Source organism: Myotis yumanensis, unplaced genomic scaffold, assembly GCF_028538775.1.
Source record: "Myotis yumanensis isolate MYYU_CA2020_CCGP unplaced genomic scaffold, mMyoYum1.0.hap1 SCAF_6, whole genome shotgun sequence".
Classification (NCBI taxonomy): Eukaryota; Metazoa; Chordata; class Mammalia; order Chiroptera; family Vespertilionidae; genus Myotis; species Myotis yumanensis.
Window position 1 is genome coordinate 8,241,927 of NW_027223757.1, and position 15,579 is coordinate 8,257,505.

Consider the following 15,579-nt stretch of genomic DNA (forward strand, 5'->3'; position numbering starts at 1 on the left):
AGTATAAAACCACAAAAGGAAATGGGCTTGTGTCTAGGCCTCATTTTCAATGTCACAGGCGGGTTTTAAACACAGCACTACCGCTCTGCCAAGAGCAGGGAGTCTGTGCTGGTTCCAATGGAAGCTGTCGATGAGCAGGCGGGAGTAACCAGGACTTGGGTGGGGATGCAGAAGTGCCGTAAGTAGACTGGGCAGAGGAGAGTTCAGATAGAAAAGTGTCCTGTTTTCAGATAGACTCCCCAGATGCTTGGCTGTGACTGTGCAGCCATAGGTGATACTTGCTTTTATTCCTGTTTGGGTTTGTAGATCCTGTGTGTAATTCTAGTTGAGGTATAAATATATCATCATTGTAATAGCTCGTTGTTTTTCAAATTGTCATGGTAAAAATATTTGAAGTAGAGGAGGATGTGTTTCCTGTTCAGCTGCCTCACTCTGGGGGTTTTAGCCAGGACTCGTCAGCTGTTGGCAAAAGCAGTATGTTTATGCCCTTGAGAAAATGTAAGTGCTAAGCTGGTAAATGTGAGGGTTTCCACCGAACCCAAAGAAAGAGATGTTAGCGTTCCCTTATCATGCAGCTTAAATATTAGTTTTACAAACCACAAGGAAAACGCTGTCCCCGTTTGAAAAACTTTTGGCGCCAATTTGTAACCAAAAGTGCAATTTAGTTGGAGCCTACCTGTTTCTCTCCCAGCTCTTGCTCTACGTAAGCAAATGAAAGCCACACTTCCGGTGTTGATCAACACTAGAGATATATGTTCTAGCTGCTTGGTGGAAATATAGAATGCAGGAATGTCAAGGAGAAAAAAAAATGAAAAACTCAAATGATGCCCTAGAGGCATATACAGTGGTTATAGTATATTAATGACCAGTTTTTGTTACGTCTTTAGTATTTACTGGTCATTTTCTTAAATTATTTTATTGTTTGTATTCTATTATGAGCCTACTGTTTTCCAGTATATAGGACAATGCTTGGTACATAGTAGACACTGGTTTACTGGAAACAATAAACATTTTTTATTGAATTTATTAGGTTGACATTGGTCAATAAAATTATATAGGTTCCAGGTGTACAATTCTATAATACATCATCTATATATAGTATTGTGTGTTCACCACCCCAAGTCCAGTCACCTTCCGTCACCATTTATCTCCCCTATACCCTCTCCTACCTCCTCTCACCCCCATTTCCCTCTGGTAATCACCATACTCATAGACAATAAATATTTGTTGAGAGAGTTTTGGAACCAATCTTAAGATTAATTTACAAATGAAAAAAGTAAGGCTTAAGAGAAGATGATTAGCCTTGCCCTGATCATATCATTAGTAAATGATGAAGACTGTTTTGAATCTCAGCTGTGCCTGGATATTTGATCATAATGTTATATTACAGCCTGTATCAGACTCGGGCTTCCCTGCTTCTACCTCCTATTGACTATAAATAAATGCCTCAAATGCATCTAACCTCCATTCCTACCTCTTGAATGTGGATAGTAATACCTTCCTCTCAAAGAAATAGTTACTATTTTTCTCTACTGCAGTCATCTTTCCTGCAGATGTTGTTGAGAGAAGCCCTAGAATTCACTCTTGTCCATGGCCAAAATTTGGGAGAAGAGGAAGGGAGAAGCTACACATAGCAAGACCTATTACTCTTAAGTCTCAAGGGCAAGAGTGTCTGCTTTTTTTCTTGGAAAACGGATGCATTGAGAAGTTCCAATTAGGAAAATATAGTTTCAGCTTGGACATCACTGAACCGGAACCATCAGCTGCACTCTTGACTCTCTGAATGAAAAAGAAAAAGTCACATTCACCAGAAAATTCAAAATCGTAGGGGTGCGGGACACTGTGCATGGTGCTGTCCGAGTTCTAGAGGAAAGGGGAGCAGTGAGGAGGGGGTGTAGTCTTATCCTCCCCGCTGTCTGGAGTAGCTTAACATCGGTGACATTTGTCTCCAAAACTTTCAACCTGTTTTCTTAGCCTTTTCCATTCCTACTGGAATCCACCCAGGTAAATGCACTGCTCTTTGTTCCGTATTTTTTGCCCCCAAGAAAACTTAGGCTTTTTAGTGAAAGTGCACGATCCTGTATTCTATCTACACGGAACCCACTGTCGCGTGAAGCTGGAGTGTCAGCACCTGTCATACTTGACTGTGCCCGTGTCTCCTCGGGGGAAAAGGACAGGGTTCACGTCTCCCACTTGTATTTAAGGGCAGTGTTTCCAGGCCTGAGCCGCAGGGAGCAGCACCTAAGGAGACGCACTGTTGTTCATATCAATCCGCCCAGAGTTTGCTGGCTCTTTCCCTCCGGGTATGAGCTCCGCTCTGACCATCCTTTTGTGTTTTCTCTCATTTTCAACTTCCCAGCTCTCCCTACGGCGGCAGCAGGTCAGCGAGAGACTGAATGAATGGGCAGTCTTCAGTGAGAAGAACAAGGAGCTTTGCGAATGGCTGACTCAGATGGAGAGCAAAGTTTCCCAGAATGGAGACATCCTCATTGAAGAAATGATAGAGAAGCTCAAGAAGGTATGGGACGCCTGGCCACATCTGTTTTCACCCTTCCTAGTGCTTAGGCCTGCGATAGGTACAGATTGGCCTCACTCACAATTACTTTCCATCAAAGCAGCACTCTCTTAGGAACGTTTCATTTTTTAAATATAAAATAAACTTGCATGGAAAGACCTCCTTTACTTTAAAAAATATTTTCTTTTGTGATTTGTTTATTTTTAAGTTTAAATTTTATTTCTCAAATACTGTTTATATTCAGTATTATTTTGTATTAGTTTTAGGTGTATAGTATAGTGGTTAGATGACCATACACTTGTAAAGTGGTCCCCTGATATTTCAAGTACCCACCCGGTACCATAGTTATTACAATATTATTGACTATATTTTTCTACACTTTACCTTACCTCCCCCAGGACGGTTCTGTAACTACCAGTTAGTATTTCTCAATCTGTTTACGTTTTTCACTCAGTCCCCCAAGCTCTTTAACATCTGGCAACCATCAGTCTGTTCTCTGTATCTATGAGTCTGCTTCTGTTTTGTTTGTTCATTTAATTTGTTCCTTACATCCCACATATATGTGCAATCACATAGGATTTGTCTTTCTACAGAGAATATTTTCAATTTGTTATGAAATAGAGTATTTGCTGATAATGTTCAATATTTTGGACTTTTAGTTACTGGTCCAGTGGGCATCATTTATGTGTAGGAGGTAACATCACAGAGAAGAATTAAAAAACAACAACACAACAACTTAGGATCAATTAAACTGAAATTTTCTTCTTTTTTAAATTTTTTTATTGATTTCAGAGAGGGAGAGGGGGAAAGAGAGAGAGAGAAACATCAACATGAGAGATAATCATTGATCAGTTGCCTCCTGCATGCCCCTCTCCCCCTTGGGGATCTGAGCCCACAACCCGGGCATGTGCCCTGACCAGGAATCATACCATGACCTCCTGGTTCATGGGCTGACACTAAACCACTGAGCCACCCCAGCTAGGCTGACATTTTCTTTATAAAATAAGATTTATAGTCACAGTAATGAGAACTTTTCTGAGAATTTTGGTTTAGCATTATTCTCAAGTTATATATTATTATTAAAGTATTTTATATATTCACATGGATTTAGAACATTTCTATATCTATATAGGGCTGATCAAATTTACTAGCAGTAAAAAATGCTTTGAAGATTTTAGTGGTATTTCCACATAGTTTTGAACAATCACTGTATTTTAGGTTATGTTTCTCGTAGCACATATCACCATCTGGTGTACAGTGTCTTCTCCACTTTCTTGTTCATTATCTGTCTACAGTGGGAGCCCCACGGGACTCTTAGCTTCCCTGGAACAGGGACTTGGTCTGTTTTGTTCATCACTCCATCTCCTTCTCTCAGAATAATGCCAACTTCTCATAAGCTGTGTGTTAGCCTTCCCAGTGTCTCTTCCTTTCCTTTGGTAAGAGTACCTCCAAGGTCTCTGAAAATAAATATAGATGGGTATTAGGAAAAAATTTCTGTATTCATGCACACATACAAAGAAAAATAAAAACTCCAAAGCAACACGTAATATGAATTTACTTCATAGGTTTCCACTTAAAATTGCAAATTCTAAGGATAAACATTTGTATTTTTGATATCATAATCCTTTCAAATGTGGGCTGAGGTAATACATATTTCATGTAAGCATCTGCTGATAGCTCTGCTAGTTTCTGAGCATCAGAGAATGTCCCACTAGACATGATTAACGTACTGTAGGTGTTGTAGTGAAGTTTGCTATAGAATAAATGTTGGCTAAGTCTATCTATATTTTCATTGATTTTCTTCATGAAATTTAAGATGCATGGTTTGGGGGTATGGAAAAAAACTAGCCCTTGAATGATATACAGTTGTAATTTAAAATTTAGAAAAATTTTAATTTTTTACAGTTAATTTTGTTACACTATTTGGCACAATGTTAGGAATCATCTTTAAAATATTAACTACTGTTTTGTATATAAAATAAGTTATGGAATTGAAAAAGAAGTCTTTATGAGCTTGCCTCTTGTGCTGTCTCTTTTGTAAAGGAAAATAACACCGAGGCTTGGTCATTTTTAGCAATATTAGTAAAAAGCAATTAATAAACAGACTGTAACCAAGACACTGGTGTCTGCTGGCATTAATAGTTAAAAACATTTTCATCTGAAAGACAGTCTAAGAGCATTATTTTGCTATAAATATTAGACTTAGAGTAATTCATTTGAAATAAAGATTTCTCAGTAAGATTATCTCAAATGTATGGTGAAATATTATACCTATTAGTAAGTACATCCAATGTATTGGTCTTTGAATCCCATCAGGTTGAAGTAATATAAAGAGGAGGGCAGGTGGGGGTACAAAAGATTGGGTCTTATCACTCTGGAAGAGAGTAGGAGGGTCACTGGATGGGGAGTGCAGGTAGAGGTGCGAGGGAGGTACCTTTCAGCATCACTTTAGTCATAGCATTGAATGGCCTGTCTCCTGCAGATAGGCCACATGTAGCCTGATCTCATCCACAGCAATCCTGAAGAGGAGCTAGTGCTGAAATTGGTAAAGAGAGGAAGAAAGTTCGAGACCCATTGGTCTTCTAAGACTAGTGGTTATTATTCTTGAGAGTTAATTTGCCATTGATTTATGTGTATAAAACATTGACATATTATAGAGGATGTCTCTTTAAAATGAGGGTACTACTCTTTTTTAAAAATATATTTTTATTGACTTCAGAGAGGAAAGGGGAGATAGAGAGAGAGAGATAGAAACATCAATGATGAGAGAATTATTGATCGGCTGCCTCCTGCATACCCCCTAATGGGGATCGAACCTGCAACCCTGACATGTGCCCTTGACTGGAATCGAACCTGGGACCTTTCAGTCCCCAGGCCGACACTCTATCCACTGAGCAAAACCAGCTAGGCCAAAGGTACTACTCTTAAAACATTCTGCATCAATGATTGACAAACACACATGTACGCTTACATTTATATGTTAAATACGCACACACACACACACATCGTGTAAGCCCCTTGGGCAGCTATTTGTATGAGAACTGATTCTAACTATAATGTCAGGTTGGTGGTTACAAGAAAGTATAATAACCCAGCATTAAAATACTTCATGTTTTGTCTTTTTTATCTATGTGTGTACCTTTGTTTTTTAATGCCCATTTTATGTAAATACAAAGCACCCCCTATTTCCTTGTAAAATATCTACATAAAAATTCGATGTGGACTCTGCATACATACTGCAAATAATAGGTTCCATTTGGTTTGTGCACATGGACGGATATTCAAAGTGTTCCTCACGTCAGAACTACTTCCAAGCAGTAGGAAACTATAATTATATTCTTCTAGGACAGCCAGGCTGCAGGTATCAAGAATATGCTTTCTGACCTCTGGGATTGCTATTTATTGCGCAGGATTATCAAGAGGAAATTGCTATTGCCCAAGAGAACAAAATACAGCTCCAACAAATGGGAGAGCGACTCGCTAGAGCCAGCCACGAGAGCAAGGCCTCGGAGATCGAATACAAGCTGGGAAAGGTCAATGACCGGTGGCAGCATCTCCTGGACCTCATGGCAGCCAGGTAAAGGGCCTGTCAGCAGGACAGGTGTGCGCAGAATTTTAACACATTCACTCCGCCTTCCAGCTAAAGGCAACCCGACACATCTCTCCGTGTTCTTTATCCATTTTAACCGTTTCAGTTCACCCTTTTCTCAAAAATGCCACTTGCATTAACTTTAAAATGCTCCTTACTTCATAAGTTCAGTGGTGTTTACAGTTAGCTGAAAGATAGTCATGTGCAATCAAAACTCTTTCCCAGGAAAAAAATTCTTTTTTCAGACCTTCATGGGTATTCAGCTGCTGCTAAGGAAGTCAAACTGGTTTGAAAAAAAAAAAAAAGTTGTCACATTCCTACTATATTTCTGGTTAGCAAGGGAAAATTCTGATCATTTCCACTCTGCTCAGTTGTAAAAATAACCCGCTGCTCTATTGTAAATTTGTCCTTAGCTTTAAGAACTGTAAGTGTCTGCCTTCTATCTGAGAGAATATTACATTCAGTTTTTGTTGCAGAAGGGCAGGGTGAGTAAAACAGATAAAAATAAAAGATATATAAGGGTCTCTACTAGTCTATAAACATCTGATATGATTGAATGAGGCACCATGGTATTTGATATAAAAAAGGGGAATGACTAAGTAGATGCTTTATTTTAGGAGAACTTTGCTTCATGTTGGAATGTAGGCTCCATGAAGACAGGGACCTTTGTCCACCCTGTCCACTGTGTGTCACAAACACCAAGAGCAGTGCCTGGATGTAATTTGAGCTCAATAAATATTTGAATGGATGAATGAATGAATGAATGAATGAATACTTGAATGTATATTCTTTATGGCAGTTAGGAGACTTATAATATAACAAATGCTACTGATTTACAGCTATTTTGGAGTTATTCTCAATATGCTGTTTTTTAAAGTATTTAATCAGAAGTATATATATATTTGTGTGTGTGTGTATATATATATATATATATATATATATATATTTACATTCAGTATTATTTTGTATTAGTTTCAGGGGTACAGCATGGTGGTTAGACAATCATATACTATACAAAGTATTCCCCAGATGTTTCCAGCACCCACCTGGCTCCATACATAGTTATTACAGTATTATTGACTATTTTCCCTAGGCTGTACTTTACATCCCGTGATTATTCTGTAACTACCAATCTGTACTTCTCAATCCCTTTACCTTTGTCACCTGGGATCCTTGCCTTCGCCGTGCTGCAGCAAGCTGACAGGAAATAGTGCCTTTTGAATACCGTGTGCCACACAAAGAGCATTACAGTTCCATATGTTAATTTTGAAAGCACTTACTGTATTTTTCTATAAAGAAATGAAAAAGGATCAAATTTAAGAAGAAAGTGAGATTGCAGTGTATTTTATTTTAATGCCGCAAAAAAGGGATAAACGTTTATCTATTTTCAAAATGTTTAACAATAGCCCTGTAATAGCTAACATCTATTGAACCCTGTTTGTGCCAATGACCATGCTACAAGCTTCAGATGCATCTTCTCGCATGTTATTCACAACGCCCTTTGAAGGGAGCATTATGATCATACCCATTTTCCAGATGCAGAGGCCAAGGCTTGGGTTTGCTCATGGTCACTTACATCCCGAGTGGCAGAGCCTATACTCCCTGACTCTACAGCCCATGTTCCAGAGCACTGTGCTCTTCAACCTACCAAACTTAGGACTTCCTTGTCCCTGTTCTAGAAAATGCAATTACAAGGAAACTGGGCTCTGTTATTTATTTTGACAATCTAATTGCCCAATTCTTTGTTTGTGAAGTACTGATCATGTAACAGTGACAGAGAGCTTTTGAGAATACAGAGACAGGCCCTTTCTTCAAGGAGTTCATGGTGGAAACACAGACAGGCAAAGACATTAATGAAAATGACAAGCCCACTGCTCTAGTAATGGTACCAAAAAGAGATGGGAGCCTACGGTTCAAATAAAGCTACTCTAAAGTTTAGTCATACGTAGTTTTAGGACCCCAATGCTATAGTTGGGCTTCTCAGTCACTGAGAACAAAATCTTATTTCAGAAGGAGAAATTGAACCCCCTTGTGCTATAAATACCCTTGTTAGGGAAGCCACCCCCTTGATAAACATCCCTGGATTCTTTTGCTCCAAATATGACTCATGGATTGGCTTGCATTGCCAGGTAATCCAGTCAAAGTAGTTAATAGTCTTTTTTTAATGTTTAGTGGCTCAATGGTATAGAAGAATATGGGGACCCATTATGTGAAAGATGTTTTAAATTAAATATGATATAATTTAATTGTAAGCAGCTAGCTTAGTGTATGCCCAGCTGTTAGCCAATATTATATCAAACAAGATAGGTGCTTTCTCCTCAAAGTCATGTGGTGTGTTTTTTTTTTTTTTTTATAACTTTAATGTCTGGTTTTTCAAGGGAGAATTTTTACATGTTATTAAGTTTATTTTTCTAAAAAAATACACATCAGTAAACTTGAGTCAATTAAATGTCTCTAAGGTATACGTACTTTGCACTAGAGTCACAAAAATGCTCATAGGCCTCTACTTTTGTGGAGTCTCATCACACACAGATCTAACTCCCTCGGGAGACTCTTGTATATGTTAGCCACGTCTAACTGTCTCCCTCTGAAGCGGACCGGATGAAATGTTGACCATTGATTTGTCCTGGAGTTTTTAATGCCACACGGTGTTCATTCATAGTTTCCTTGAGGCCTCTCCTAAATGACTCTACATCACATTAGCTTTCCGTTTCCTTGTTTATCGGAGCTTCACTCATGCACAGACTAAATGGCCATCTCCCACACCCACCTGCCAGTGTTACCTGCCAGCTGAAAGATTAAGTTTCCATGCATCAGTCTCACTCACCTCTCTTCCCTCTTCCAGCTTTTCTTCACACTGATTCATTACCACAAAGCATAACACAGTTATCCCTTTCGGCATGTCTACGTGTTCCAGTGCCTTTGTGGGAATTAGAAAGGCTGTTTTTGAAGATGATCATACTTTTGGGTCAGTAGCTTCCCAACTAACAGAAACATTGGAAAGGGAAAAAGAAAGAGATTTGGACACTCAGGGCAACATAGAAGTCTACACTTGAAACCTATATAATCTTATTAACCAAAGTCACCCCAATAAATTTAATAAAAATAAATAAAGAGAAGGGTAAGAAAAAAAAGGAAGTGAGACGAGAGAGAGAGAGAGAGAGAGAGAGAGGAGAGAGGAGAGAGGAGAGAGAATATTCACTGATACTAATTTTACCACCACATATAAATAGAATGCATAGTTGTGAATCAGCTTCCTATATCACCAATGGGTTGACCATTCTGAGTACAAAATAAATGTCTTTTGCACTGAATGTCTAAATTATCACCAGGCATTATCAGTATTTTAGGGCAACAAAATTTGCTCAGTTACTTTCATGGCTCAATGGATAATGATTTAGTATCCTTTCCATACTTTCTAGGCCTGCTCAGTTCAGTGTAGCAGTCAGTAGCTACATGTGGCCATCTAAATTTACTGAAATGGAATACAATTAAACTAGAGTTTAGTTTTAATTATAGTCCATTGTACTGGCCACATTCCCAGTGTTCAGAACCCACATGAGGATGAAGGCTACGTTACTTACTGGGCACTGCAGACAAAGAATATTCCCATCACCCCAGAAAGTTCTATTGATCAGCGCTAAGACAATTGAAAGCATTTCTGAGCCCTTGGTTTTCATTAAGAGTCAACATCAGAAACAGTCACCACTGTAATGCCTATAAAACTGTCTTCAGGGATCCTGCCTTTCATCTGGCCAGTGAGCCTTATGCCAAAGCCACACAGCAGTTTTTCTGGAGCTCCGAGCGGACAGGAAGTCTCTTTCAGCATGAGTGGTTCTGTGCTTCTTACAATAGGAAATGCACTATTGAACATTTCCCACCTCAGGATCTGGGATTGTCAGACTCGAGCTATTTGCTCTGTTGCAACAGCTTGTCTCCTGTTATGGATTCATGACCAATATATTCCTTTAAGCAGAGTTTCCATTTTATATTACTGATTGTAAAAACTTCTCAGAGGAGTGATTATTTTATTTTAAAAATCACAATAGGCTATCTTTGAGTAGAAGGTTTAAAAACAATTTTATTTATAACTAAGTATGCTGGAGTATATTTCTTTTTTTTAAAAAAATATTTTTATTGATTTCAGAGAGGAAGGGGGAGAGAGAGATTGAAACATCAATGATGACAGAATCATTGATTGGCTGCCTCCTGCACATCCCCTACTGGGGGATCATGCCCACAACCCAAACATGTGCTCTTGACCGGAATCGAACCCAGGACCCTTCAGTCTCTTAGGTGGATGCTCTATCCACTGAACCAAACCAGCTAGGGCTGGAGTATATTTCTTTTAAATATATTTTTATTGATTTCAGAGAGGAAGGGAGAGAGAGATAGAAACATCAGTGATGAGAGAGAATCATTGATTGGCTGCCTCCTGCACACCACCTACTGGGGATTGAGCCCACAACCCAGGCATGTGCCCTTGACCAGAATCGAACCCGGGACCTTTCAGTCCACAGGCCAACGCTCTATCCACTGAGCCAAACCGGCTAGGGCTGGAGTATATTTCCTAAGTAAAATACAAGTTTGCTTCTTTTACAAAGAGTGTTTCTCTTTTAAAAGGAGTTGGCTCCTTGCCCTAACTGGTTTGGCTCAGTGGATAGAGCGTCAACTTGCGGACTCAAGGGTTTTAGGTTCGATTCCGGTCAAGGACATGTACCTTGGTTGTGGGCACATCCCCAGTGGGGAGTGTGCAGGAGGCAGCTGATCGATGTTTCTCTCTCATCGATGTTTCTAATTCTCTCTATCCCTCTCCCTTCCTCTCTGTAAAAAATCAATAAAATATATTTTAAAAAATAAATAAATAAATAAAAAATAAAAGGAGTTGGCTCCCACAGCCAGAGCCCAACATCTTGTTTTATTTTACTTGCAATTTGCTTAGCAAATGTTATTTATGTCTTTATTTATTTGTGTGTCTGTATACCTTAATCCAAAAAGGATTTAAAGCAGCCAGCATGAGTCACATTGTATTAAATTACCAGTAATTAATAACTAGAAGTTTCTTTTCTTTAAAAGCTTAAATTATGAAATTAATATAGACTCAGTGCAGAAAATTTGGAAACTTGAAATTCACCAAAGAAAAAAAGTTGCCTGAAATTCCACCAAGCAAATGAACAGATACTTTTTAAAAATCACCTTACAGTGAACATGTTATTTTTATCACATTATATCATTATTTTTAAAAGGACAAAGTCTTTGACTATGTAAGTGGAGAATAACATGTCTTCACTCTCTCTCATGCTCAAATAGTCTATTCCCGGGTAAGACCAAGCATTCTCCCATAGACTAGCTTTTCCATCCCACCTTCCCGAACAACCCCTGAAACTCCTACTTACACCACTAAGCTGGCCAGGAAACTGAAGAAAAAGAGAAGTTGCTCCTTTTTGCTACTGCAATGGGCTATCCTTGTGGAGGGCTTGTTTGTTTGCATTTGGATGATTTATGGTTTTCACATATCCTTTCCCAGTTAACAAATAGCCCACGAGGAAAGTGGCCGGTCCCTGCAGAGCGACGGAGTGTCTGCCGCCGGCCTTATTTGTGACCTCCTCCTGTCTTGAGGCCCGGAGCCTCCCCCTCCTTGCAGATTACCCGGAGCCTTTTCCCTCCTCACACTCGTGGCTCGCATTCCAGGAGCTCAAGCCTGGCACATGCTAATGAATGTGGGTTTTATTTAGCAACATGACCACTTGTCACTGCCCAGTGTCATATTATCGGGCAGAGACTTACCAACATTTGTCTAGAGCGAGCATTTTCATATTTCCAAACACAGACAAGGGGAAGCTTTCCTCCCCACGCAGGATTTAGCCTTTTGCTCTGCACAGCTAACTTTTGCAAGTGGAAGCTTCATGGTGGTGGCGGAAGGGCTGCGTGCTCTGAGGATGGCGGAGGACGGCGGCGTGGACGCAGATCTCCCAGACTGTAACTGCGATGTCACCAGGCAGGCATCTCCTTGAGTTTCTTCCATTGTGCATAGCTCCCGGGTTACGTGGGCTTCGTGGGTTGGCGCTCTACTCTGTAGTTGTGTTGCCAGTGTGAAGTGGAGAGGATCGGGGTTAGGAGGTTGTTGGCCGTGGACTCCTAAGAGTTATTTGATGGTTGGGTTTCTCGTCTCCCTCCTGGGCCCGTGGAGCTGGATGAAAAGGTTGATGAACCTAGTTATGGCTTGGCATTCCAGTTGTCTCCGGACTGTATGCGTCATACGAGGGGGATGGCTACAGTAGGGAGCCTGGGACACAGGAAAGAGACAGAGAAAAAGATCCAGTTAGTCCATCCTTGGCTATTTAAAGGATGGGCTCCTGAGGAAACCGAAATTCAGCCGTAGCCAGATCACACCATTGTAGCTGAAAGTTGTCCCTGTATTAAGTACAAACCTGCTCATGTTTGAAGAGCCTGGAAGGCTTTGTGTGTGAGAAACAGTTGGTTCTGTTTAGGTTGGGTCGCTACCTAGTATAAAGATTTTAAAACATATGCAAAATGTAGAAATGTATTTCTAAAATAGTAACAGGGCACTGTGCAAATGTTTACTTCGTGATTTTTTCCAATTAGAATATCATTGTCTCAGTAATTTTCATTTAATTTTTAAAATTCATTTTCTTATTCCAGAACTTCCCCCAAATAAATTCCTACTGTCGAATGGGATTTATTAATGATACTTTTGGTTCTGTTATATTAAGGATATAAATTTTTGGTTTTGTTGTATGTTTGGTTCTACCTAAATAGTTTGAAGGAATGTAGTGAGATGTATCTATTAGATGTGTGTGTGTGTGTGTGTGTGTGTGTGTATGTGTGTATGTGTGTGTGTGTGTTCTCATGGGACAATGCTAAGAATTAAGAAGCTGGACAACTGGATTTAGTAGCAGACTCCTTCTCCAGCAAGGTCAAGTCCCCGTAAGGACTGTGGAAGGAGAATCATAAGCTGCAGGGACTTACAGATTTAACAGGCTTGTAAACGCACCCAGTCCTGTGACGTCTGTAAACATCTATTTTGAATTATAATCCTGGATGCTACCAAAAGGAATGTTGCTCAAACTTCTTATAATGACAGATACATTAAAATATTGTGACCCTTTCTCCAAGGATTTCCTTTAAAGAAATCATGGGGAAAATATGGAACATTTTGGCTTAAGAAAGAATGATCCTTGTCCTGCAAGTACCAAGTTTAATAAACTCAAGGGAGATGTATGAGGGTTTTACTACCCATTTTTCTCTCCAACACATAATGTATTTGCTATTTGTAGTCAAATACACTTTTTTAAAAAATGAAAAAGGAGAACCACTTAAATATTCACCCCATTGACTTCACTAAGATTTACACATTCATCTGAAAGAGGAACTTGTCCCTAATGGACTATATGAACAAGCATTTCCATGTCACGATGCCCTTGACACATAGCACACTAACTGCTCTGACTGTTGGAACTCCTTCAATATTGTACAAGGTGACTAACCCTGTAAATGATTTGGCCGGTATAGACAACATCCAATGGAACAGTCTTAACTCACACCTCTTTGTGCCTTGGATCTTTTAATCATTTTTGTCAGCAAATTTTGAACCAAGAAAATCAATTTTAGCACAGATAAACCATTTGCAAATGTTGGACCTAGAGGAAAATGTTAAGATTCACTTCATATCAACTTAGTAATATCAAATAAATTTAAAAAGAAAATATTTTAACTAAGTAAAGGTATTTTACTTAGAACAGTGGTTATTAACGTTTAGCAGGCACTTAATGCACTACTCTGTGCAACGCTTACAATGGCAGGGAAAAAAAATACAAAAGTGGGAATTCACAGCTGCACCTTCCCAAGGAACTTACTATGGGGGAGAGGAACGTGCAAAAATACTCCCAGGGGGTTAAGATACGTGCATGTAGGAAGCAAGCGCTGAGGTTCTCTCCTAGCCTCTGGCGCCAAAGAAAACCCTGATGACATGATGAGGTTGTTCTAAAACCCTACCCCAAGCATCGTCAGCATCCAGATCTTCCCAGCTCTGAAGACAGGATGCTGGTTAGGTTGAGAGGTCCTGAGAGGACATTCTTACAGGGGTAACACCAGGACACACACATCTCAGTGCAATGATCTATTCTCCAGTCCTGTTTCTGTAGCTCTATTGATTATCATTTATCTTATAACCGGTTTGGGCCACTAAAGCAGGTGGCCAGGCTATGTTAAATCCCAAGCCCATGCTGTGCGCATTGCTAGAATGTACACCTGAGCTTGGCATTCAGGAGCCATTCAAAAATTGTCATTTGCCCAGCTGGTGTAGCGCCGTGGTTGAGCATTGACCTATGAACCAGAAAGTCATGGTTGAATCCCCATTCGGGGCATATGCCAGAGTTGCAGGCTCGATCCCCAGTGTGGGGTGTGTAAGAGGCAGTTGATCCATGATTCTCTCTCATCACTGATGTTTCTATCTTTCTCTTCCTCTCCTTCTCTCTTCCTCTTTGAAATCAATAAAATTACATTAAAAAAAAACTGTCACTCCCTAGCTGACACACCATTTCTCATTTCCTAGACATATGAAAAAGATAAATGGATTGTATGTAAAAGTTCTTGGGATTATTATTATTTAAGGCCAATACCTTGAAATGCCCTGGGGACAGGGTACAATTTATATTTATAAAGTTAATTAGAGAAGTCTTATTTGTAATGGAATTATGGGAAGTGATATACATATTGCAATACATGCTTTCTATTCCCTAATTAATAGGCTATCTTGTAAAAGATGACCCTAATTTTTAAATACAATTGAAAAAAAATAAGGTAATACACCTAAGAGTGGCTTTATGAACTGAAATGTTATTCAAATATAGGCATTATTACTATTATCATAATTAATGAAGTAAGGGTATTATTATTACCCTGGCCATAGTGAACCTTCTTTTAAAAGTATTTGTGTGACAGGGGAAAAGTGATTGTGTCATGACTAGATTTTTCATCTGATATACATTGATTTATAGATATATAGAAACTATAAGAGAAGTGGTGATACCAGTTTTATGCAATTAAAAATGATAAAAATGCCCAAAATACTTCGCTTCTGAGATATTTTCTTCACAGCAGTGGCTCTTGACCTGAGAAGCCTATCGGGTGACCTGGGGAGGAGTGGGGGAGGTGGGAAGTGAGCAGCAGGCATGTGAAATCTGAAAGTCCCCTGCGTGATCCTGTCACAGTTCTAGCTTGAGAATCACCTCTTTACTATGTGAAAGTAATTGAGCCGAGAAATACTTGATGACTCTGAGTACAAGTTGTCAGTCTTTGAGAACATTCTATTGTAGATCTCTGCCTTGAAATATATCACATCCCTCGGATTTTAAAAGGTCATGTTGCTCTTGACTATTTTTTAAATAGATACCTCTTTAGTCAAGTCAAGTTGACACCTCAAGGATGGAGGTATTGTATAGCTCATCTGCCA

The 15,579-nt window shown here is 39.4% G+C and overlaps 1 protein-coding gene across 3 annotated transcripts in view; it reads left to right on the forward strand.

Annotated features, from left to right (window-relative positions):
* The window catches only part of SYNE1 (spectrin repeat containing nuclear envelope protein 1), a 384,525-nt gene that overhangs the window by 329,059 nt on the left and 39,887 nt on the right, over nt 1-15,579 (forward strand). For all 3 annotated transcript variants that reach the window (XM_070417448.1, XM_070417449.1, XM_070417450.1), the window contains 2 exons: nt 2,360-2,518; nt 5,926-6,092. In XM_070417448.1, coding sequence (XP_070273549.1) covers nt 2,360-2,518; nt 5,926-6,092 — 326 coding nt within the window. The remainder of the gene's footprint in view (nt 1-2,359; nt 2,519-5,925; nt 6,093-15,579) is intronic.